General features: G+C 36.0%; 1 protein-coding gene across 3 annotated transcripts in view; it reads right to left on the bottom strand.

The window, feature by feature from the left end:
* Window positions 1-27,368, bottom strand: part of Lama2 (laminin subunit alpha 2) — a 579,970-nt gene that overhangs the window by 75,222 nt on the left and 477,380 nt on the right. For all 3 annotated transcript variants that reach the window (XM_075946853.1, XM_075946864.1, XM_075946871.1), the window contains 2 exons: window positions 26,740-26,878; window positions 8,110-8,212 (listed from right to left, as the gene is read on the bottom strand). In XM_075946853.1, the coding sequence (XP_075802968.1) occupies window positions 8,110-8,212; window positions 26,740-26,878 (242 nt within the window). The remainder of the gene's footprint in view (window positions 1-8,109; window positions 8,213-26,739; window positions 26,879-27,368) is intronic.

Here is a 27,368-nt window from a genome sequence, read left to right as displayed (position 1 = left end):
GTCCTGGAGGTGATCAAGACTCTTAGCAATAGGTTGTCATGTTTGGGAGCCTATGGAATTTCCATGGCAACAAATCTGAAAGAGGACTACTACACTCTTGAAACTAGGATTTTAATTTGTTAGCCTCTGGATCTAGTAGGGGCATTGTTAATCCATTATTACCTAATGCCATTCAATTTAATATATATCTCAAATACATATTTCATAAACATATATAAAAAAGTAAATGGACTCATCTAATAACTCATATACATATATGTATATATGTACATATGTGTTTAGGTATGTATTTGTGCTATGAAGCCTCTATAATAGCAGGTTTCCATATGACTTTTTCAAAAGGACTTTAGCGTTAGTTATTTCTCCATGTGTTTCTTCCTCTGAGCAACCTTCCCCACCCCACATAACCTTTCTTGTTTTAGTAGTCCTGTTTACCTATTTATCTCACTACATTCTATCTTTCCTTCCTTGAAAACCAAGCCATGACTCCTTACTAACTTTCTGACCTCTATGGGTATTTCAAATAATAGGCACATAACTAAAGTTTCAAAGTAATCATCAATCTTGATCATCTGTGAGCACCATGAACTACAGTTAGCACCTGGCCTGGCAAGACAACCTACCAGTGCAATAGTGGCACAAATGTCAAGGTAGTAACTATCTACTATTTGCTTAGATGTAAGGCCTACTTCATGCTACAAGATGAAGCTCATACCTGGTAATATTGAAACCAAGAAGCTTTGGCTCGACAGATCATAGGCCTTAGGAGCAAACTTACTATTTTTATTTACTAAGTGGATATAGTTTTAACCTGGCTACTAATGACTAAATTGTTATACCAACAGATTATGGTAACTCTTAGCTCTCATCAAAAACCACTCTAGTTTCTTTTTGCAATAGATGGTATAAAAGAGACCCTTAACATGCTGGTCAAGGTACAAAGAATAAGAGACTGAAGAATACAGGGACATTTACATGAAACCCCTCCTTCCAAGGCTCAAGAGTCACTAATAGATAAGAGCTAAAGGTGGTTGAGGGGTGATTATAAGGAAACAGTTTCCTACACACAGCACAGAAGTTGCACACATGAGATCACAGTGGTTGTGATAGCATGGACCAGACCTGCCCAAGCTCAAGCTGGATGAAATGCTAGCATGGAAAGGAGAGGCGAGCACAAAGTCTCATGCTAAGGAGCTATAGACAACTTAGGGAGATGGAAAAACAGTTTTCTTTATGGGTGTGGCTCTTGATAGGGCAACCATGCTCCACCAAATGACCCCATACCCAAGAGTATATGGCCAGCACAAACTGGATTTGATGGGTTTTAAAATTATGAGAACATAAATTTGGGTAAGTGAAGAAATGGGGTATAGATTGAGAGAAGTTTGGAGAGGGGATGAACATGATCAAATTCACTGTATGAAATTTTTACGAAACTAAGAAAAATGAAAAGAAAGTCTGATACTATCAAGTGTTCACAAGAGTGTTGGAAGTGAAAAATGATTAACAATGCTGTTTTTCTAAGAGCATTTGAATAAATTTATCAGAATTTTAAAATGGAAATGGATTTGATTTGGCAATTCTCTTTTCAGCACTTGGCATTGGATTAGGGCCTCATACAAGCTGAGGAAATACTCTACCACTGAGCTTCATTTTCAGCCCTAGGAGCAGCAGTTCTATTGCAAAACTTACCTCATTATTATGTGCTTGGCACAAACCTGGAACCTCAGCACTGCAGAGACTGAGGCTGGAGAATTGTAGATGAGTCAGTATAAGATACACAGAACAAAAATGGAAGTGTGTTAATGTATATCATCTGGGATAAACAGATCTTTGTCATAGAAAACAAGAAGAAAATGTTAAATAATTCAGTTAAGAGTATTTTTTTCTCACATCATTACACCATGCTCATACAATAGTGTGGATGATGCAGCCTTTAAAAGGGAATTGTATGAGTATGTGTGGGTGTATAATGATCCTTAAAGCTGTCGCATGAATAAGTAAGATATATTGTGGTGGTTTGGGTAAAAATGGCCCTCACAGGCTCATATATTGGGAGGCTTGTTTCTTTTCTGGTGGAACTGTTTGAGAAAAATTAGAAGGGGTAATGTTTTTGGAGGATGTGTGTCATTAGGGGTGAGCATTGAGGTTTCAAACTCCCACACCATTCCTAGTGTCTCCCTCTCTCTGCTTATGGCTGTGTCTCATGGTGTGAGCTCTCAGCTTCTGCTACAGCATTGTATTTGCCTGCCCCCTGATATGATTGCTCATTTTGATGGTGATGGACTCTAACCCTCTAGTGGAGGACAATTCTGTATTCTATCAATTATGTTTTAAATAAACACTGATTGGCCAATAGCCAGGCTGGAAGTATAGGCAGGGCAACCAGACAGGAAGTAGAGGCGGGGCAATGAGAACAGGAGTATTCTGGGAAGAAGGAAGCTCTCTCCCAGGTCTGTCTAGACGCCAAAGAAGCAGGATGTGACCTGCCCCACTGTAAAAGGCAGATGATGATGTATATGCAACAATTTGGTAGGACAGGGGTTGAGAACTAGGTAGGAAAGAATATACTAGACAATCTTGGCTACACATAGGATAGGAACTAAGAATTGATGGAGTAGCAATTGGCAGCTTCAAAAACAGGAAACTAAAACTTCTTATTTTGTATCTGGCTGTACTAGTTAAATTTTCTCTCTGTGTATATTGTTGTTTTTGATTTTTTAAATGTATATTTAAGTGCTGAGAAGATGGTCATTTTGGTAGTACTATCCAACACAAAGACTTATTTTTTTCATTCCCTGTACTCAGAGTGATCAGGTCAAGGGAAATTATTCTCCTCAGCAAAGAGCCAGTTGTTTTAACCGAACTGTGCCTGCCCCTCTCATGGCTATGCATAGAGCTGTTGGAGGACCTATGCCAACAGCAAACAGCTGAAGAATCATCACCCTGTCCTCCATTGACCTTCTTCTGGAAAGAATGCAAAGGGAAATAAGACAGAGAATTCTGAGCTTGCAGTGCTCTGGACATGAACGAGTACTGGACACATTAATGATCCACTCCAACGCACATAAAGGCTCTTATAGGTCGCCCAATTAAGCCACAGCCATAATCCACAGCAGCCATGACTATAGTACAAATTATGCTGGTATAATCACATCATCTCATTTAAGGTGCTCCACTTTATGGTCCAAGCCAAATAATGTTACAGAAAACAAAGCATAAACCAGCCCAGCAAAGCACATCTCTAAGACATCACTATGCTCATTTATGCTACTAATACATTACTAGTTTCAGTTTTGGTCTCTCAAATACTCTTTCCAAGTAATTGAATTTTCTTCTCTGCCAATCACAGCTCATATTTTCTTTAACACTTCTGCTGTTTATACTGCCAGTACTAAAATAAAGTTATTGAATGATAACAATCCTTCTTTGTGAAATAGATCTAGTCTGGTGATGAGGGCACCGTTAATGTGGATTTTCTGGAATTAAGGGGATTTTCTGTTACTGAGAACCTATATATCTATCCTCTATCTACCTACGTATCTATTTATCTCTGTCATCTCTTTACAAGTCTATTAACTATCAATCTATTTATCATTTATCTATCTATCTATCTATCTATCTATCTATCTATCTATCTATCTATCTATCTATCTATCTATCATCTATCTATCTCTATCATCCTTTATGTGTCTATTATCTATATGTCTATATCTATTATCTTTTATGCATCTATCTGTCTGTCTGTCTGTCTGTCTCTATCATCCTTTGTGTGTCTATTATCTATCAATCTCAGTTTCTCAGATTTCATACAAGCCTCACGATTCTTTGAGTTATCAGGAAGTTGAAGTTTTTTGTTTATCTACATGATGTCTAAACTGATTAGTAAATTTCCTCCCACCTCCTGGAATCCTAGATTCTGTTTCTGAACATGGGACCAAGCCCAGGTCATTTCCAGGGAGGGCACCTATTTGGTTTGTGCAGGCCCTTGTCTCTGGCTAAGATGTTATTCATGAACTTCATGATGATTTGCTGACAAAATGAGGCAGAGACTTGTCTGCTAAGTCACACTCTTAGGGAAGATTGTTCCCATGGCTAGTGCCTCCATACTGCTACTATCTTGCTGTTTTCCTTTTAACATGACTCCATCTCAGTCCTATTCTCTTGCTTTTCATTGTCCATATCCAAAGCAGCCAGCAAATTCAGTACAAAGGATCAGCAATTTTAATGGGAAAAGATGAGAGAGCATGGTTGACAGGGCACAGAGACTCAATTTCATCTACTTATTGCCAAATCACTGTCAATGGAGTAGGTTTTGTTTGTTTTCACACATGCACCTGCAAAAAAGCTGATGGAGGAGGGTCAATTATGTCTATGCATTACTTTCATTGGTTAATAAAGAAACTGCCTTGGCCCTTTGATAGGACAGAAAATTAGGTAGACAGAGTAATCAGAACAGGATGCTGGGTAGAAGGCAATTAGGCAGACGCCTCAGGCAGTTGCCATGATTCTCCAACCCGAGACAGATGTAGGCTAGAATCCTTCCTGGTAAGCCTCCACCTTGTGGTGCTACACACATTAATAGAAATGGGTTAATCAAGATTTGAGAATTAGCCAAGAAGAGGATAGAACTAACGGGCCAGGCAGTGTTTGAAAGAATACAATTTGTGTGTTGTTATTTCGGGGCATAAGCTAGTCAGGCGGCTGGGAGCTGGGTGGTGGGAACGCAGCCCACAGCTCCACACTACAAAAAGCTGATGCAGGCAAATGCTAGTATGTGAATTCAAAATGGTGATAACTTTAATAATTTATAAATTATTTAATAAAAATCAAATTCCTATGTCATATTTAACAGTACCAAAGAATTTCCATTTATCAACAAGGATATAAAATAGACAATAAAATAAAATAAAATCTTTTAAAATATAAAATAATATCAGAATCTATAAATAAAACATATTCATAGCATACAGAGGGAAATCCCACATCTTTGATGGGAACATAGTTTTGCCCTGTTCCTTATACTGCACAGTAATGTATAACTAGGAATCTCAGATTTATTACTAATATATTCATTGTTCTTGAGCTTAGGATAATTTTTGTGTCATTAAATTTTAGTATATAGAAAAACTATTTGTTTTCATAAGTAATTCAATTCACTTACCTTGGGCAAAGTCAACAATTAGAGGCAAATCAGGAAGTGAATAGAATTGAAAGTGACTCCAATGAGGTGAGGGACATAAAATCTTAGAATTCACATAGTTTTCCATAAACTACCTTGGGCTTTGCCCTATACATATGCTAGGAGAACCTCAACTTATTATTATTTTGACAAAACTTCTTGTTTCTCTATAAAGTGGTGTTCACTTGGTGACATTAATTCATCTTCTGGCCCTTTCAATCATCAGTTAGTCCCCCACCTCAAATCCATCAACAAAATGATTTTTATCTCCACAGACATTCAGCAAGTGCATTGTAGATTGTTGTCAAAGCTCAAACATGTACAAGGGCGAATTTACTTTTAACAGATGTATATTCAAAACTTAAAAAACAAAACAAATTGCTGCTGGCAAGTTCAGATTCCCCCAAGGCAAGGACAGCATAAAAATGGCAGGGAGCAGCAGTAAGTCATTTCTGACCAGAGTACAGGAACAAACGGAGCTGCACTGAGTTGAACAAGCAACAAATTAGAAATATGGAGGGCATGCTGGCCCACCATTTTTATTCCATCTAACTCCAGGCGCCACAGAGAGAGAAATGACTAAATCTCTATTTTAATAGCTGCTGTCAAGAGTTTTGCTCTGCAGGGCCTATTTCAGCAGTTCCTCGTGGTAATATATGGCATTTCCCTGATTAACGGCCATTTTATAACCTGTGTAATTGGCCACAAATCAAGAGAGTGTCATAACGTAGCAAGAAAACATTCCCATTTCCGTCATGGCCTTGGCTTGGTTTTCTGTGGGAATTATTGCTTGAGTAGTTGCTGGGTTTTCATTACTTTAAATAATGTACTACCTGAAGTACAAAAAAAGACATTTAAACTAATGAACATTTTTGTCTCCTAACCCTTTCTATCACCCCAGTCCTCAGATTTTCCAAAAGAAACAAATGAAATTGTGTCCTTTTATGTGTAATATTAGGATTTAGGAAAAGAGAGTCAAGAACAGGACTAGAAACAACATAAAGTATGTAAAGCACTCAATTTAGGAGTGAAATCCGAATGAGCACCCACAAACTCAGTACTCAGAAGTATTTTCATAGAATAGATATATTTTGGAAGCAGGGTCTCATGTAGCCCAGGTTGGCCTCAAACTTACTATGTAACCAATGATGACTTTGAACTTCTGATCCTCCTGCCTCTATGTCTCCCCTGCTGAGATGATAGGTGTGCAATCCTAAGTGTATGAGGATCTAGGGTCTGAATCCAGGGTGTCATAAGCAATACACAAGCGGTAGTTACCACTAGTCACCCCAACTTTTATAACATCAAAATCAAAACAAAGAAAATTCATGAAGAATAATACATCAAATGTTTGAATAAAGACAGAGTCTGGCTCTGTATTTGTACATGAACTTTAATGCCCTGGGTAAAATTCTAGCATCTAGAATATGCATTTGATAGCAAAGAGTGGCTGCAAAATAATTGGGTCCATTCTACTTGTGCAATAAGAAAACAGTCCATGATTCTTTACAGTCATCCTTCTGCTGAAGTAGAGGTATCACTACCGCAAAACTTTGTAAAAAGGAGCCTGTGTAATGCGTAGTCTAAAGCATTTTAGTATCAAAGTGAGTTATAATAGAGATGGCTCTTTAATTCTATATCAGTTGCTAAGGAAGTCCTAGATATTTTGCTTTAAGGCATGCCAAATCTAGACGGTTTCACACTTCATGTTTTCTAACACAGTAAAACTTAATTAAAAATCTGTGGTTATTTACTTATAATTTATTATTTACTTAAAATCAGTAATTATTTCATAATTTAAACTAGGCAGGATGTGATACATTATAAGTTCAATGTTAAAAATTTTTTATGTCTTTCTTGAGGACTATAAAGTCAAGAACAGCAATGGTTTGATAGGTCTATGAGAAATATTGAATGAGCAGGTTAAGTGTGAATTAGATATTATTGTTTCTTAGAGAGAATATTTAGGCAAAGATTGTTTTTATTTATTTCATTCAGAGTCTCACAGTTATTTAATTATTGATTGATTGAGGGAGGGAGGGAGGGAGTGAAGAACTAGGGATGGAACCTAGGATCTTGTGTACAGTAGGTGAGCTCTCTATCAGTACCCGCATCCCCAACTCAAGTACTTATGTAGTCTGGCCTTTGTTGAACTTGCCATCCTCCTGCCCTTTCTACCCAGTATCCATAAGATCGCAGAACTAAAATGTGATGCTCTGTTATAAGGTGTGCAGATGGAAAAATACAGGAGAATGAGCAAATTGATGGAGATAGAATATCACTATGAACACATGACACTTTGGGATAGCAGTATTGTGAGAGTCCATGTGTAGCAACATTTGGGTGGTGGATGCAAGCCAGATGGGACTAAGGCATGAGACTAGAGAAACCGCAAAAAAGTATTGAGAAACATGTGACCCTTGAATGAAATGATAGCTACAATAGCTTACGCTGACAGCAGCCATGTTTACAAACATTAATAATATATCAGAGTAGAAATTGCTTTGTGCACTTTTATGTTTTCAATTAACAAGAAAATACACGATTATTTTGTAAATGTTTCAAGACTTCAGAACCCATTGACTAAACTGAAGGTTTCACTAACACATTGACGCCACATCCTCTTAGCTCACTTTTCTTGAATTTTATTTCTAAAACCATACCAAGTGGAGTTTGGCAGTTTAAAGTTTTATCACACCTAAAATTTCTCTTTAGATAGGAGAAGCAATACTGTAGGAGCTAGGTTAAAATTATAAAATTTTGCTTGGTGAAGCTTGAAGACTAAGTGTCATCAGGCCAGTGAGAAAGGTCACTTGTATTAAATATATAAGTCATGGCTCACAGTTTCATTCTTTAATAGTATGGTGTAGTATTTCCCATTATAATGCTATTAACCTTAACATAATAGAAACAATGACCACACTAACCTTTCACATCATTTTCTAACTTCTTGGCCTCATTAAGGATCCTGAAGCTTTTCTGAAGGGAGCCTTTGGCATCTTCCTTTAATAAGCCCTGAGGACTTGTTGCCTGTGGAGAGAAGAAAGGGTGTTACACATTAAATCATAGAGGGGTAAGGCATAGAAGGCAGCAGCTATACAGAGCTTACTTTAAGCACTATGCATTTAGAGTTGTGGATTTTTAATGCATATTTCATGACTGGAAGCTGTTTACTGTGTGGGTTGAGAAATGTTGGGACAGAAACCTGGCTGTACTGTTAAGATAGGTAGAGAAAGGGGGGCTGATGAGGTGCTTGGCATTCCATAAATGAAAGCTGAAAATGTTGCAGCACCAGCATCTCTTAGTAGTCAGGACTATGAGTGTAGCAAATTAGGAACTAAAACCATCCATTGACTTTACCTCTCATCGTGTTCTGTTTTTACAGGATGACCAGAAAGCTCTTCCTACGTTCTCAGTGTTGAAATGGAAACAAGAACTAATCTCTTTTTAAATACATCTCTAAGTACCACTGCAAAACATGAACTTCTAATTGAAAATTTTAGAACCTGGGGACCTCTAGACAATATGTATTAACTCAGGATTAGATATGAACAGAGTGACATAAAATAATATAACTGGAAAGGGAACGCTTAGCTTCCTGTCTAGATATTCATCTAAACAGTGTTTGCTTCTTAGAAGCCATCGCACAATGCATATATACCAAGAGGTGAATCAAACATGAGCTTATGTGTAATTTTAAATGGGAAAATATTTCAGAGTTTTAAATGGGAAAATATTTCAGAGTTCAAGGGGTTGGAGAGTTTTAACCGCTTACAGTTGAAGTATCTGAATTTGGTTTGTCCTAGACATGACACTCTTCAAAGGCACTGGCAGCATCCTAGAAATACAATTTTTCAGTTGGGTTGTTTTAGCACAAAACTAGGAGAGATGACAGCATGTGGTAATGCTGTGATCAAATTAGTTTTAATGTGTTAATGCAAGTTTTTCTTTAAGTACTTGACTGAACATGAGTCAGATCAATGATACAATGTTAAGATATATGGCAAAGTATATGATAGAAACATGAAAACTGAGTTGTACTTGGTGTAAAGAGAAAGTGACAAATATGTATGGAGGAATTTTATGTAGCTATAAAGAAAAATGAGATTATGAAATTTGTAAGAAAATTAATGGTTTACGAAATCAATATGATAACTGAAATAAGTCAGAGAGGACAAATATAACATGCTTTTTCTCATATGTGGATCATATATATACATGCATACAAAATATATACTATATAATATACACATACAATATAAGTATATACCTACAATGTATACGCACACACACACACACACACACACACACACACACACACACACACACACACATATATATATATATATATATATAGTATTGTGTGAGAGAGAGAAAGAGAGAGGAGAGAAAGAGAGAACTAGAGAGAAGACCGTAAGATAAACAATCTTAAGAAGAGATGAGAGTAAGGAAAACAGAGGGTAAGAAAGAGGAAGTGGGATTATTAAGAGAATAAAGGAACCAGCAAGAGAAGGGGAAAAGGATGGGGCAGGAAAATAGAAATGAACAAGAACAGAGTAGCTGTGAAAATGCCACATTGAAGCCAATTACTTTGCATACTAACTCAAAAATTAGTAAATAACCACGAAAAAGAGAAAATGAATGAGTTATGGTGGCACAAAAGGTAGAAAATGCTGACGTAGAAGAGCAATAAGGCCAGACTGGGCTATATCTTTAAAAAATTAAAATTAAAGTAACAGTAATAAACTGAATTCCATGTACTTGACTAAAATTCCATGTGCTTTACTGAAAGAAAGAAAACCTCAGGTTATCCAACCAGGTTCTAAATTCATTATAATCTACATATCATTATTTGCCTGATTCTAAGTTCTCTTACTCAAACAGATTAAAGATAGGATATTACAAAGGGAAACTGTATGGTAAATATCTAAGGAGACATATAAACAACAGAAAGACCAGCTGACAATCTGCTTGACAATGGGGAACAAGATGAGAAAGCTAAACAGAAGAGAGCATTTTAAAGCTTAGGATTCCAAGGCAATTGGAGAGGGTATAGGACTGTACCACCCTGGACATATCTGATCTTGTCTAATTAACCTCCGAAGCTAAGCAGTGATGGGAGACAGTTTGGAGAGGGGTAAAATGTTTGAGGGTAGAGTAGTTTTGGGAGATGAGAATATTATTATAGCAAGATATCTCAGGCTGATAATCCTGAATCATGTAGATAATATGGGTCATTCACAGTTTAGATAAAACTTGGAAAAAGAAAGAAAACCAGAGAAAAATAAGAACATTTTTTGATACTCAGGAGAGAGAGAGAGAGAGAGAGAGAGAGAGAGAGAGAGAGAGAGAGAGAGAGAGAACGAGAACACGTGTGGAGGCTGATGAAGCACAACCTCTAGTGTCATAGATGTCATCCCTAAGTACTGTCACTATTTGTCTATTTGTCTTTGGGTACAATCTCCCACTGGCTTTGAAGCCCCTGAGTAGGGTTAGGCCGACAGGCCCGACTGCTAGGAGTCAGTCAGGATCTGCTTCCTCAACATGGGAGCACAAGCTACTAAGCTCAGCTAAGGATTTAAATGTGGATTCTAGGGATCGAAAACAGGTCCTTCTGTACAGACTGAGGAAAGAAACATCTTCATCCACATACCACCTTGAAACCATCACAATAAAAATAGCAAATACATTAATTTTATTTCATCCTTTTTCCTATTTCTTGCACCAATATTTTCTTCCCCATCTTATCTCTATTTCTAAGCATTCATCTTATTTCCAACATTGCATTTGCAACTTACACGAACTTTCATAAAGTTAATAATTTAGCACAGCCTTTAAAACTCTAGCTCCTTCTATTTGGATGCATTTGGACATTCCCCCGTGCTGTTATCAATATTTGATTGCAACTGGTGTGTGGCATTGCTACATGGATATGCCTCGAACCATTTATTCATTTATCACCTGATGGTTATTGGTATTTTTTTCTGCCCTGGACATTCTAAATGGAGCTTCTCTGTTTATTCTTGTGTGATGTTTTGTATTAACATGTGTTTTCATTTTCCTAGGAGTAAACATCCTGAATTAGAAAAACTGGATCACATGGAGAAAATGGTTGAACTATTTAAGAAATAACTAAGAAATTACAGATCGAAAAAGTATTGAAACTATTTTAAATCCCTATCAATAGGATGTTCTACTTCTGTACATTCTTTCCAACACATCCTTAAAATTTCAAAAACTTTGACATCCTTATAAATAGGCATTTTGCTTTTAGTTTCAATTTTTCTGTTGCTACACCATCCTAAGCATCTTTTTATGTGTTTATTGGCCATTTTCTTTGGTGAAGAACCTGGTTAAATCTTGTTTGTTTTAGAGACAGAGTCTCATGTAGCCCACTCTGGCCTAGAAATCACTATAAAGCCAAGATGGCTTTAAACTCCTGATCAATATGTCCCGAATATTGGGACTCCGGATATGCATGATGTTTAAATTTGTTCAATTTTTTTATTGAGTTATTTGTTCTTATTCAGTTTTGAAAAATAGTAACATGTTATTGATAAGAGTCATTGGTCAGATATGAAATTTTGTAACAGATTTTAATATTTTTGGATTTGAATTTTTATTTTATTAATATTACTTTATTAAAGACAATATCTCTAAACTTTAATAAAGTCTATCATTTTTCTCATGTTAACTGTTGGGCTATGAGTCCTAAGAATTTTTCCCTAATATCATAGAGGTTTTTTTTATATTTTAAGTTCTTAATAATTTTATAACTTATCCATAGGTCTATAGCATGTGGGGGTTTACTTTTAGATTATGGTATGAGATATTTTTTAACACAAATATACAATTCTTATGTGAGCATTTATTGACATGAATTGATTTAATCCATTGGACTATGAACACTTCTGTTTTAGTGGCCTACTTCTTAATATGGATCAACACCACACCACCTACACATCCCAGTTTTGTGGAAAGCATGGATGTTCAAATAAGTCATTGTGTCATTGTTTTGTCCTTTATCCCCCAGTGACTTCCTGGACAGATGTGTAGGTTTCTAAAGAATAAAAGCTAGGCAGGTTTTATTAGGATTTCTTTCATGGTATATCCCAATGTTTTTTTTTAACATTGTCAGCATACAAATAATGGATATTCTGATCCCCAAACATTGTATATCTTTTGATTATTCAGTTTTTATTTATTCAAGAATATTCAGTTTCTGGGCATTTTGAACTTGTATAAAATTTATTTCTATTATCATTATTAATGCTGTTGTCCATTTTAACTTCAACTTCCAATTCCTTATTGACAGAATCTACAAGAGATTGATTTTTGTATATTTTTGCCATACTCTTTAGCACTGATAATTGGTCAGTTCTAATAACATTTTAATAGACCATAATGGCTGTCACACTCAGGCACCATGAGCGTGGTTATACATTGCCTTCATTGTGGATGACTTTTATTTCCTGTTTATCTGCCTGTTGGGCTGGCTGTGGTCTCCAGTACAGTGTTGAATGACAGTAATGAGAACAGAGATCCTTTCCTTTTTTCCTGAACTAGGAATAAAATTTTGAAATATTTTACTCTGAACGAATCTCGTGGAAAGATTTTCTTTTATGCAATAGACCTTCTTAGCTATAGGGAGAGAAGTTCTTTTAGTTTCAGTGTGCTGAGAATATTTTTGGGAAATGACCTTGAATTCTGTTGCTTTTCATTTCGTTAATATTTTTAAACGCATAGTTTGATTTTGATCTATCTTGTTTCTATAATTCACCTCACTTAAAAAATTGTATAATGTTTTTAATGAATAGTTGGATTTTATATGTTATAATTCCATCGAAAACTTTTACAATGCTTTCATGAAGAACATCAGCCTATACTTTGGTTTCTATTTGATGATGTTGTCTGGTATTTGTATAAGAGTAATATGAGGCTGATAAAATGGTGTGTGTGTGTGTGCATGCATGTGTGTTTGTGTGGTTTTAAACTCCAAATCTGATTCCCTTCTGAATATAAAACAATTCTAATTATTTGTTTGTTTTTAGGTGAAATTTAACAGTTTTCAATTTGTAAAATTTTTCTATTCCAATAAAATTACTGGATTATTCGTACAGCATCGTTTTAATATTCCGAGTTTTTTTTCCTTTCTGCAGAAGGTACAGTGACATCACACCTTTTATTGCCTGCACTGGTGATCATCAATCTGGCTGGATGGTTATCACCTTTCGATCCTCCATCTCACCTTGCACCTTTGTCCTGTGACAAGTCTTCATTCTTCCTGGCTGACTTCCTTTCTGCCAGTGGGTTTTGATTTGTTTCTTCCTTCACTTTTGCCTTTTAAAACACCTTATGCCTTTTTATTCCAATAATCTTATTTTTTCTGAATTTTAAAAATCTAGGGTTTTCTCTAGAGCTATAGTTTTCTACTCCTCAGTGACACATAAGAAGATGAGCGATGTAAGAAGCACTCGGGGGATATAGTAAAAACGGTGTCAGGAAGGGATCTGGATGCATGAATGAGTGAACAAATATTTCTGTGCCATTGGCCTATGGTGTGTGTGAACTTACCATGAAATAAAACTGCTAGGCATGCCCTTTCCATAGCGTTTTGAAGTCAGATTAGGGGTACTGGGAAGTGAGCAATTGCAGCCATTAACCATTTCAGAGTTGGAGGGTAGGGTCGTTACTTTAAGGAAAGACACGGGAGTGAGCCATTAAGTTGGCCATTGTCATAGGCCTGCAGAATTGAGATTTACAAAATGTAGAGAAATAAAGAAAGGTCTTAATGTTTTCAGACAATCTTCAAAATGTTAAGCAGCTGATGGCATGTGACTGTCAGTTATACGCAATCTGCCAACGCCCATGTTTGAAAGAGAAGGTTTCCTATGATAAGGAGATTGGAAACACTAACATCTGATGGATGAACAGAACTGTTTCAACTCATTGGAATTTGGAGAGACCCTTTCGAATTGCTTAGTAAGTTACTGAAGCACAGCAACAGAATCAAGACAGGTGATGAAGCAACATTCTCCAAGCTAATTACACCTCATACATATTCATGAGCATTGCATCCGAGTTTCTGAGCTGTGTCTAGAGCATATGTGAAATACAAGTGAGTCTGAAAGTTGCAAAAGGCTGTTTCTTGCTCTCCAAGATTGTATTTATAAATATGTTCTTTTGTTCTCTTTGAGTGTACGATTATAAATGTGTGTATGTATACTCATAACTACATAAAATTTACCGCCATTTAAAATAGAATTTATTTCATGTGTCTATATGAATTATGCATTCATAGTTACTTAATATGATGTGAAAGAGTTTAAAACAAAGTAGTAAATAGATATAAAAATTGAAATGATAAACTATAAAGATTTAACTTCAGGGGTTCAAAGTATTTACCTCCATTTTGATGTTAATTTTATTCTTTGTTAAAAGTGTGTAGTAACTCACATGGAAACAAAACATTGTGAATATAAAAATGAATTTATTGATTTGTCCAACAAATGATTTTGCTTGCAAGGACAATGGCCAGTCCTGGATATCCAAAATGGGAAGTCATCAGTTTTTCCTGATCAAATTGCAATGGAGTGGAGGAGATAGAAAAATTAAAAATCACTATCAAAGAACAAATGATTTTTTCTACTAGGGGTCAGAAGCATACCACCAAGAGTTTGGTTATTAGGAAAGAAGGAAGAGGGGTGGGAATGTGAAGGGAACCCTAGAGGTAAAATACAATCTACCAGGTAGGTAAACTGCCTATGTGATTTATTTCTTAAAAGCTTAAACATTGTTCATATGGCTTCCTGTATTTTTGTGATGTTCCTCAAATAAATTTATTAGAGAATAATTTTCTGAGTTTGTTAGAAGAGTTGACTATTTGAATTCATGCAAATATTCATTTTTATTTTTTAAAGGAAGTAGTAGCTGACAGTGCTACTCTGTCTATGAAATAACCAATTTTAGAAGACAAATGACCCACTTCCAGAAGGGAAAATGTCCAAGATAATATCCTAACTTACATGATTTTAGAAAACTATTTAAAATGTAAAAGTCATATGTAATATTGGTAATTAGAGGCAATATGTTTACATAAAATATGTAATGACAAAATTACACTCATTGTGATGTTAGATTGCTGTGGAAAATGAAGAGTAATGCTCTGTTTATAATGAGTTTTCATAAAGAAGTAAGCGAATCTACTGTTATATATACTTTAAAAGACATAACTTTGGGAATATTATTAAAATATGTTTTTGAAGTTAGTTGCTACGTAAAGTTACAAATCAGTTTCCCTGAAAAGACACACTTATGAAAAGGTATTACCATAAGGAGTATGGACAGATAGGAACCAGCATTATAAGGTAATCATTTGTGGTTAGTTTAGTGAAAAACAAAGTTTTTCACTGCTCCCTCTTCCTTGTCTTATTTCATATTTTTATAAAGTAGACATGAATTGTCTTTATACTAATATTATGAAGATAATATACATTTTGCAAATAAGGAAATCACAGCATATCAATTTAGGTACAGTTTTTTTAAACTATTTTTTTCTTCTTCAACTTCAACTTAGCATCATTAGTTTATGTATGTATGTTTGATATGAGTGAGTGCAGGTCAATGCATGCCATGACTCACAGATGGGCATCTGGGGACTGCTAGAGTCAATGCTCTTCAACCATGAGACCCATGGATTGAAGTCAGGTTCTCAGGCTTGTATGGCAACCACTGTTAGCTGCTGAACCACCTTGCTGGCACTACCAGGATAGTTTTAAATAACTAATAACTAAAAGGGACAAGTGGATCAAAAATCAGTTAAGAAATAACTCTAAGAGATGGCAATGGTTAAAGCAAGGTAATCCATTTCAGATTCCTGGTGTCACATCATGCAGTATAGGATGTAGAGGTGAAACATGATTAATAAAAACTCAGAGACAGATATTGGGGTTCAACTTGAAAACCAGAAAAGCAGAGCACCCACGACTGGCTCTTATGTCAACCTCAGTCTGAAAATGACCAGGAATTTTCAGAATGAGACTCGGTCTGAGAAATCTTTCCTCCTGTCTTATATTCCTCTCTAGGGTCAGGATTAAAGCATGCACCATTACCACTCAGTTTCTATGGAAACTAGTGTCGCTATTGGGATTAAAGGTGTGCCACCACTGCCTGGTCTATAAGGCTGACCAGTAGGGCTGTTTTATTCTCTGATCTTCAGGCAAGCTTTGTGTATTAAAATACAAATGAAATATCACTACATAGATGAACTGAGTGAGTTCCTGTGGAAGGCTGAAAGAAACGGAGCACACAGAGATTCAGAGGGACACCTCCAGAATTGCTTTTGGGAATCCAAGCTCATGACTGACGAGAGAATACTAAAATACATCTTAAAGGAGAACTTAAGATATAAAAGAATCTGCCAATTATTTTGTCAAATAACTCAAAAAATAACAGAGACATAAAGATAGATGAAAATCTTTTTTTTTTTCTTTTCCACTGTGCTGGCCACAATCACTTTAGGTTGTCTGGGTGGCACAGCTAAGTGTCACTAGGCAGGCATTAGGATGGCTGGACCTTTGCTAACATTTGAGGCTGTTAGTTTTTAAATACACCTACTGCTGGGTCATGAAATAGCGCTGGCTTTTGTGCTTCCAATAGATAATTATGGAGTTATTGACCGAAGTGTGTGTATCACGTATACCTGGTGGTATAATGAAGCCACTTTCACTCACAGACTTAATATGAACTGTGGACCTGAGATCCTCATTGACATTTTGGTATTTGCTATTGTGGGAAATGCTTAGCTCTCAAATATGATGCCAAGTCACTAATGGAGATGAACAAATGCTGCTCACCAGTTTCACCGACACATTCAACTGTCACATCAAGTGTGGACTTACATATTCCCTTCGAATTACATGGGTCTAAATTTTAATTTCTAAAATTCATAGAAATATCAAAATTCATAGAAATATCCAAGTATTATTTTAATGACTATTAAGCTACTATTGAGGGACTAAATAATAGTAAAAAATACCTCCAAGAAAAACCCCAGGCCTGTTTTAATAATGTATGCAACATGGCTTATATAATACAATATTTGGCCTTCATTACTTGCAAAACTATGCTGCAGAAAATACCACAAAATCACCTCATAGTCTTCTTTATGTGTTCTGTTTCATCATGTTATTTGAATAAGATGTACTGAACAGAACATGTGACAACATTTTGGAACAAACACTCATTAGCAAGGCCTTACTATTTGGTCACAGAACTACAGGATTCACACTGATTCACTGCTTAATGGTGAATCAGAAGAATCTTGTCAACATGGATCTCAGAAAGGCGTAAAGCAAAAAATAAATTATTAGGAATAGGGGTAACATAAAAGAAAATAATAAATGAGAGAACAATACAAGTAGGAACAGAATAAAATAAATGAGTAAATTCTATAGGGAATATTCAGCCTTATTTTTTATTAGCAAGACAAATAATGAAAAATTGATGTTTATTCCTGGTTTGAGGACAGACAAGAATTTCATTTGTATTTATTTATCCTATATTTTTAATAGTGCTATTTATTAATTTTAGTAGTTTCACAACAAATATGAATTTAATGTTAATGAGGCAAAGAAAATATAAGAATGTTTAATATCTCAAATAAATAAGTACTTTTTAAAGCACTTAACTATTCATACCATAATTTCCTTGATAGCTGGTATGAAATTATCATCTATAATTGTAGAGTGATCATTAAGTTACATAAAAATTAAGTTATAAAGTCAGAAGGCACTAAGTCAGCCTGTGAAAACGCCCAGTGGAATGCTATGCACCCATACACTAAGGAAATTCCCTTGTGAATGTGTGAATGAATATGCAGGACACTGCCTTGGAGATATTAGTCAGGCGCAGACAGACAAAAGTCTCAAGATCTCACCACTTTGTGGCATCTAGTATTGGTCTTATAGAGGTAAATAGGTCATAATTAGAGGTGTGGTTGAAAACAGATGGAGAAATGTAGGCTAGACAGGAGAGATGGGGTCTCCAACTATGCCCGGGGGAGGGACTGTGGTTGATGATGGCCTATTGTACTCTAGAGACACTGTGAAGGGAATGGGTTTTACCTGCTTTTATGGCAAGGCAGTGACACTTTTATTATTACCTAATTTTAGCTATTCCATGATGGATATGAACTTCCAAACATCATGCTACACATGATAAAATGTAAGTCAATTAAAAAAAACAGCTTTAAAAAAATTAAGTAAACAATTCAAGGTAATTTTTGGTTATTCAGGTTTCTGTTCACTAAGAAATCTGTTGACAGCATTAATTTTAAATCTGGAGATACTGCTGTCTGTGAAAAGAAGAAATAAAAGCTGCCTTTAATAGTCAGAAAAGGAAGAGAGAGGAGCCACTGGAATAGATTTATTAGAGAAGAGAGCTGATAGAATCTCAGAACTGCCTAAATCTATACATAAAAGTTGCAGATGCTGGGGTAGCATACCAAGCTTCCATCTCAGGGCCAAGAGAAATGGTCTGATTACTGCCCAGTTCCATATGTACCCTGACATATTGAGTTAAGCAGGGTGACTTTCCTATTTCAGAACATAAGCAGTGGGCAATTAAAGGTCCACAAATTTTCTTTTTGCAATGAAAAAAGTATAATGTAAATATTATATATATGTATTAAATTTTGAATTTTCACCAAAGGATTGGTTATTTAAAAGATAGTACCTACAGGGCAGGCCACAGGGGAATAGCAGTAAGATGGATATCTATGGAGAAGCCCAAAGAAGCCACAAACTCATCACAGAAATCTTTGCTTCTGCATGATGGACACTGGTGGCTTAAATAAAAATGCCTCCCATAGATCCATAAGGAATGGCACTATTAGGGGACCTTGTTGGAAGAGGCATGGCTTTGTTGGAGGAGGTATGTCACTAGCGTGTGCCTTTAAGAAGCTCAAGCCTGACCAGAGTGGGAATTTCACTTCCTGCTGCCTGTGGATCCAGATGTAGAACTCTCAGCTCCTTCTCCAGTACTATGTCTACTTACATGCTGCCATACTTCTTGCTGTGATGATAATGGGCTAAACCTCTGAAACTGTCAGCTAGCCTCAATTACATGTTTTCCTTCATAAGAATTGCCGTGGCTGTGGAATAATGCTCTTGTACAATGTAAAGATTTGTCACTCATATTGGTTTAATAAAAAACTGATAGACCAGCAGGCAGACAGGAAGTATAAGTGGGACAACCAGACTAGGAGAATTCTGAGAAGAAAAGAGGCAGAAATACAGTCACAAGTCAGACATAGAAGAAGCAAGATGAGAATGTCTTACTGAGAAAAGGTACCAAGCCACATTGCTAAATATAAATAAGAATTATGGGTTAGTGTACGTCGTGAGAGCTGATCAGTAATAAGTCTGATCAATAGGCCAATCAGTTTATAATTAATATAAAACTCTGTGTGTTTATTTGGGACTGAATGGCTGTTGGACCAGACACGTCAGAAACTTCCATCTACAGCCATGGTAATGGTGTCTCTTCACAGCAATAGAAGCTTAAATAAACACCCTTCTCTGCCCATATCAACATGACTCTGTGGGTATTTCTTGTCCCTTTATCATCTACGGATATTTATGACAATCTTCATATAGAAAATAAGGCAGGGCATGAATTCACAGAATCTGGAACACATCAGCACACAGAAACAAGGGGGGGGGTCAAGGGTCAGAGTCAGCCACGAGAACAAAAAGAGATATTTCACTGTTATCTATCAATCCTTCATACAGAGTACTCCATCGCCCATACCGGGGGGAAGGATAACCAGTGTCCATTAGGGAAAGAAAATGGCTTGTGAGAAAATGTTCTTTCATTCTCTTAGAACATCAGTGGCTAGAGATAAAAATATAAGTATTGCTTTCAATGACAATATGAGAGTTAAAGCAATAGGAGTTGAAAGAAGGAGCAAAGAAGTGAGCAAAAGGAAAGGTTGAGAGCACACAGGGCATCATTCCTCCATTATCTTAACAAATGTGGGATCCACCAGCATGAACAGGAAAAGACACTGTTAGGATCTCTGCATAATTTAAAAAGCAAATAACAAACGATCTGATGTGGGGTGAATAAAGATGGAGATCATGTGCTGTAAGTGAGCCAGAACTCACTTATCACAGTGATATTAAAATGATAATGTCTCATGCAAGGAAGAAATCCACACTTGCATGATAGCACCAGGAGATAAAAAAGAAGAAACGTTTAAAACATCTAGAAGTGGTAGCTCCCAAAGGTGTGATCTCAGAAGTGAGAAATGGGAGTTCTAGGGGGATTGTAGCTTGAAATGATCAGCTCCCCTCCTAAGATGTACAGATATGCCAACACATGTGCATCATGAATTTACAGGATGTAATAAACTTTGGCTTCCAGAACCGTTTTAGTCTTACTTTTCTAAATAAAAAAAAGCAATTAAGACTATCTTATAGGCCTGTTTTAAATTTTTTTCTTTATATTTTGAATCAAACCATTTAACTAGAAGATAGTTTAAACATACAGGGGAGAGGAGAAATGTAGACCTGAGTACTCTCATTCTCCATATCAAAAACAGGATAGTTCTGCTCTATTCAACCGGAGCCCTAAGTCCTCTATGTTCCAACACAGGTGATAATGTTTTATTTAAAGTTCCTTATTTCTATTTAAAAATTTGCATATATGTATATTCATAAACATAAAAAAGAAAGGAAGAAAGAGAGAAAGGAAGGACAGAGGGGAGGAAAGAAAGGAGGAAAGGAGATAGGGAGAGAGAAAAGAAAGGAAGGAAGGAAGAGAAGAGAAAGAGAGAGACAGAGACAGAGACAGAGACAGAGACAGAGACAGAGAGAACCTCTTCTTTCCGGAGTTGGAGAAATGGCTGAGTCAAGAGCACATTCTACTCTTGCACAGGACCTGAGTTAGGATCTCAGCAACCATTATAGGTAGCTCCCAAGCTCCTTGTAAATCCAACTATATAACATCCTCTTCCGGCCTCTCCAGGTACTCACACATACATAGCATACAGTCAGAGACACAGACAAATGCAAATAAACAAAAATGAAAACAAATCTTAAAAACAATAACAAAAATTACTGTTTGATATAGAGCTTTGCACTCAAGATTTTTTTTTCACTTTTACAAAATAAGCTGGGGACCCCTGGCTTCTATTGCTGTGCTTTAGGATGTTTTGTTTCTGGGGCTCTTGAATTGATGGCAAATTTTATCATTTGATAGTAGATAAGTTGTGGTCTACTGATACAAATTATTGATGAAATTCTTTGGAAGTCTGTGGTCTTGTTTTTGAAAAAAATTGCTTTAGATTTATTCTCCACTACTTCTGAATATTTAGATTTATCTAAATAAAGCTACTGGGGACTCTAGCGTATACATGTTGAGTTTTTGAACCTGCATGCTATCAATAACTATGAACTATTCATTCCTAATCCTTCTCCTCTGTTTGTTTAATACTCTCTGCCTTCCCTGTTTATGTTCCAATTTGTTTGAAAAATCAGCTTTCTGTTTTGTTAATGCTAATGATTTTTTCTATGTCATTAATTTCTGCTTTTATACTTATTTCTTCTTTCATACTTTTTAAATGAGTTGAACAGAACTTTAGATTTAATTAGTTCTTCTCTATCTTTTCCCAACATCTTCCGGTAATTACCAGTTTATTTGCATTCCGTAATTTGTCAAGTTATTTTTTACTGTGTTAAGTATTCAGTGATTTCAAAGTATTCTGGGTCCTTTGACTGTTGAAATATTTGGAAGTATGTTTTATATTTTGAGCTTAGATTTGTCTTTTGTATCCATACAAATGTTTGCATTTATTCCATGTGTGCATTCCTGGTAAATGTGGAAGTCAAATGCAGCCCTGGGATCCTCTGGAACGGGAGCTATAGAGAGTTGTGAGCCGCCATGTGGGTGCTGAGAACAGAACCTTGCAGGAACAGCCAATATTCTCAACCCCTGAACCATGTCTATAGCCTCATGATGAACTTGTTCAAATAGTTTAATATAATTTTTTGTCAGTTTATAATTTTACTTTCTGTGATAAAAATATGCATGCTGGCTGACATCAGATCACATTGTGTTTCTGGTACATTCTTTGAGCTCTACTTCACAGTCCTGTTAAATTCTATTTGTACTTTGATTACTGAGGCATACAGAATCCATTATCTGGCTGTTGCAAGGTTCGATAAAGCCTTTCACTAATCCTGTCTATGTTACTCTTCAAACTTGTGTGCCCCCATTTCGCTGCCTGACCTGTCAGTGTTTAAGAGACATGCTAAAGGCCCTCATGGCAGAAATAATGAATTTTTCTTTCTGATGTGTCTGTCTTTATTTATTCTTTAGGCTCTTCTGTTAGAACCTTGGGAGTTTGCGCTGCTTGACTTTTCCTGTTAAATCATTCTTTTCATTCTATTCTAGTGAGTTTACTATTGTTTCCTAATAACTCCTTTTGGGAACTTTAAAGCCCATGTGATTAGCGCTATTAGCAGTGTGTTTCTGCATTTTTTTTTATTAGTTTTCCTCCTTTATTATCTTTTTGGTCCTTAATTTGCAATTTTTCCTTATCCTCACAGTTTAGTGGTATTTTGTGTAAGCTATAACAATTTTAATACAATATGAAAATCATTTTAACCTGACTGAAGATTTTAATCTTTTTACATTTAATTATAAAGACAACTTGTGTTGCAAAGTGTTGATTCTCATCAACATGTTTGTTCTTTCTTTATTCTCAGCCTCTCCTTTGGCTAGACTGGAGAGCTACCTTGTCAGTCAGTGTACTCTGGACCACATATGCCCAGGACATGCACCCTGCGGTGGGAGTTGGAATGTTGCTTTTCCTCTCTGTCAGAACAGTCTTGGAGTCTGTGTAATGTCTGTTAGCTGCAATGAGGACAATCACTGTATCTTGCACATTGAACTGTGGTTTAAGACACAGACTCGACTTGTGTCCAGGCTTTGAAATTTCTGACATTGTTTGCAGCAACTAAGGAAGGCTATTCAGACTTCTGTAATTGGATTAATTAAATTCTATCATATTTTTCATCACATGTATACACATGTACACATAGATGTGATGATTTTGCATTTGCCTCTGTCTTGCCTTTTATGGAATAGGTTAAAGATTGTTCTTTTGATCACTTTGCTTTTCCTTCTTCTTACATGACATGTTTAGATTTTTGTGATGGTTATTGTAGTTTAAGTGTGGCTAGGCTAGGGTTCCCAGGTTCGGATTAAAAGCTATACTATCTTTGCTTCTTAAGCCATGGTTTGTGCAATGTGAGGGCCACTAAAAATTTGACAGTAGTAAAAAGTCTCTGCATGTGCACTGACTAAAATTTAAATCAAAGTCAAAGGTGTAAAAATGAATCCCAGGTATGTCTGTGTCCTGCCACACTGCTGTTTTACTATAATTTTGGTCCTGAACATGTGCTAAACACACTCTGCATGTGGATTGTTACACACCACACTATATCAGTGAAACACCACCATTCCTATTTGAGACTATTGGGTTTCACAGATTGCAATATTTTGATTATACAGATGTCATATGCTCTTATATAAACACAATAGTTTATAGAAAAAGAAAGAAAAAGTTTTAATGTTTTTTTATGTTTCATATGTTGGTAACAAATTATTATGCCTTTGATTTATTATGTTAGAGAGTTTGATTTTTAACGGTGCTGCTTGAATTGTTGACTTAAATTGCATAAAACATCATTACATAAAATTTTGTTTGGTACTAGGACAGAATTTCCAACAATTTCTTAAAAGTTACTAAACACACTTTTGCCATTTTGAGTATATGCTCATGTGAAGTAGTTTTCTCAGTATTGTTAATTATAAAATAAAATATTAATTATGTCTGAAAAATGTTGAAGATTTTCTATATTCTGCTATATTAAACATTGAGCCATGATTTATCTAAAAAACCAGGGCATAAATATTATTATGCAAATTTGTTTAATGTTTTATAATTAGTAAAATTATATGTATATAACACTATTATTTTAAAATAAATTTATGATTTACCATTAGTAAATGTTTAATATATGTCACACATTTATTTTAAAATGATATATATCAAATAATATATGTCAAACATTTACTGAAAGTATATCATATATTTATTTTAAAATAAAAGATTTTTCTTAAAAAATATATAATATCTATAAACTGGGATCCTTTAAAACATCCTCAGGTGAAAGGGATCAATAAACGTGTAAGAAGCCCTAGTTCAGATGTTGTTTTGAGTTATTTTAAAACCATGATTATTTATTTATTTATTTTTAAGTTTTTAATTGATTTTTATTGAGCTCTACATTTTTCTCTGTTCCCCTTCATGCCTCTCCCCTCCCTTTCAACCCTTTCCCAAAGTCTCCATGCTCCCAATATGAAGTGGATATGGAGGAGGAAGAAGAAGATGAAGAGGAGGAAGAGGAAAAAGAATACAAAAAAAGAGGAAGGAGCAGGAGAGAGAGAGAGAGAGAGAGAGAGAGAGAGAGAGAGAGAGAGAGAGAGAGAGAGAGAAAGTGGGGGGGAGACTCTAGTTCTGTTTCCATGGAAAGTAAAAGTAATCTTTACAAAGGCAAGCTCCTTAGGGAAGACTAGGACTTCCAGATATTAGAGACTAAGGCAGCACATTCCATTGCCTTAGAGCAAGGATGGAGGACGTGTAGGCAGTGTGGTGACTCTATTATATTTAAGACCATATCTATGGCGTTCATATACATTAACCTTTGTATTCTCTAGTTAAGTACACACAGTACCTGAGACCTCAATAGCAGTAGAGGTCAAGGAAGGTTTCATCCTTAGTGTCAAAGAACTTGAACATTTTTATGTGACCACTTAACAGCATGTGAAATCTATTTATTCACACACTTCCAAGAATCTTATCTTTCTCATGATGGAACAGGTTTTAAGATTCACTATGGTATAAGAATTTAAGATAGCGATATCAATTATTGATTATGGTAGGTTCTTTGACAACACAGTTATCATTAGTATTTTTGGTTGTGTGTATGTGTGTGCCTCTTTGTGAGGGTGGGTAGGGTGACAGTCTGCAGTGGTGACCCAGCCACAGAAGAAGCAAGATATGACCGCCTCGCCAAATAAGGTACCGAGCCACGTGGCTAACAGACAAGAATAATGAGCTAATATAAGTTATAAGAGTTAATAAGAAGTCTGAGCTACAAGGCCAATCAGTTTATAACTAATTTAGACCTCTGTGTAATTTCTTTGGGAATAGCGACTGTGGGAACCGGGCAGGACAGAAACGTCAGACAACAGATATCCCACATAGTCAAGAAATGTTTTTGCTCAATAGCAAAGCCAGGGAAATGTCAATCTGTCTCTTGAAAGTCATAGTTTATGCACATTTATTTCACAAATTTCCAGTAGGCATTTTCCCCCAAAAATTATTGATGTACTTGTAGATTCTCTGTAAAGCAAAATGATTTAAGCAATTGTTCTGGGCCTTGTACTTTACAAGGAATTTCCCTGAGGCATTTCTGCACCCAAAGCAGTCTAAGGGACTTACTGGAAAAATTGCTTGTACAGTGCTGCTCTGCATACCGTCAACAAAGGTTTCCATGACTGAAGATGAAGATTCTGAAGGTATGTGTGCTCTAAAATATTAGCTGCGTACTTTTAACACCCTTTGAACAATGACTAAAAGATAGGGGATATTCAGCTCATAAAATTAGTCTGTATACTTTAGAAACATATGATCTGATATAGTTTATAAAAGTGCACTTGAGTCAAACCCAACACAATGGCGATTGAAATAAAAAGTGCTCTGTGCAGGATACTTCTCAAAACCAATACCATTTGAACTAATGGTGATTAAAGTTCTCTGTTTCAAGTATTATGTTTGCTTATTTTAATTTTGCGAACCGCAGAACAAATCTGATTGGCATTGGGCAGTGACCTCTGAACTCTGAACTGACAATAGTAAGCAGTGGGTGAGTACTGTGGTTATAGATAGTGAGAAAATACTTGAGTTGAATTTTTTTTAATGAGATTTTCAGTAAGGACTCAGGGAAACTACTCCAACTTCCTAGGTTTATAATGTTTCATTTAAGTTTGAAAATAAATTTTAAAAAGATTTGACTAGTGTAGCTATAGACCCAACCTTAGAGATCAACAGAACTGATAAAGAATTTGTAGTGCGTGTACACAATGGGATGTTTTAATCAACAAAGAAAAAAATTAAGTTGTTTAGGGGAAAATGGCTACAACTGGAGATAATAACATTAAGTGAAATAAGCCAGCCTCAGAAAAGCAGATATTGTATGTATTTCCTGGTTCTCAGCATCTAGATTTTATACAGTGCTATAAATCATGTAGACACATACATATAAAGAGAGAGTGGAGGTGACATTGTCTGGGGAAACAAAGCAGACAAATGGGGCAGGAGAGGGGTGAGGACAGGAGGGGATGAGAATGAGACGCATGCTCAGTGTACAATGAAAAGGAACTCAACTTCCATGCTTAGCATGTGATGTGCTCTTTTTTCTTACCAGTTGTGTAGCTTCATGGGCAAGATCTTTTGCTTCTCTGGCAACTCTCTCAGCTTCATCAATATTGTCCTTAATGTTACTGTAAGCTCTGAACGCTGTAGTGGCATTGAAAGAGATGTTCTTAGCCTCATCCAGGATTCTGTCAGGTTAGATGGAGAAAAGAGCTTTAGCACTCAAATAATGAACAATCACGTCATAAAAACCCCAGCTTCTAAAGGATCGTGGCCAATATAATCAGGCTAATTCCAAATCCTACTGATGTGTCTATTCATTGTATCACATTGCATTGTTCTGTTTAAACTTTTTTCCTCAATATTTGCTGTGAAATATAGCCACTATTTCTTTTAAGATACTTTTTTTCTCTCTCCTTCCCTTCCTCTCTCTTTCCCTCCTTCCCTCCCTTTCTCCCTCCTTTCTTCTTTCTCTCCCTCTCTCTCTGCATGTGTGTGAGCATGCACAAATGAAAATATGCCCATGTGCACAGCTTGAGGGAGTCAGTTCTGCTGTGTGGGTTTTGTGGGTTTTAGGGATTGAACGCAGGTCTTCAGACTTGGTGGCAAGCATCTTGACCTACTGAGCATTCTTTCTGCCACTCCTTAAACCTCTGTGATAGCCACTAAAGCCTTTGC

This window comes from Microtus pennsylvanicus, chromosome 1, assembly GCF_037038515.1.
Source record: "Microtus pennsylvanicus isolate mMicPen1 chromosome 1, mMicPen1.hap1, whole genome shotgun sequence".
Classification (NCBI taxonomy): Eukaryota; Metazoa; Chordata; class Mammalia; order Rodentia; family Cricetidae; genus Microtus; species Microtus pennsylvanicus.
Note: the sequence above shows the minus strand (reverse complement) of the source record. Positions and strands in the feature narration are given on the sequence as shown.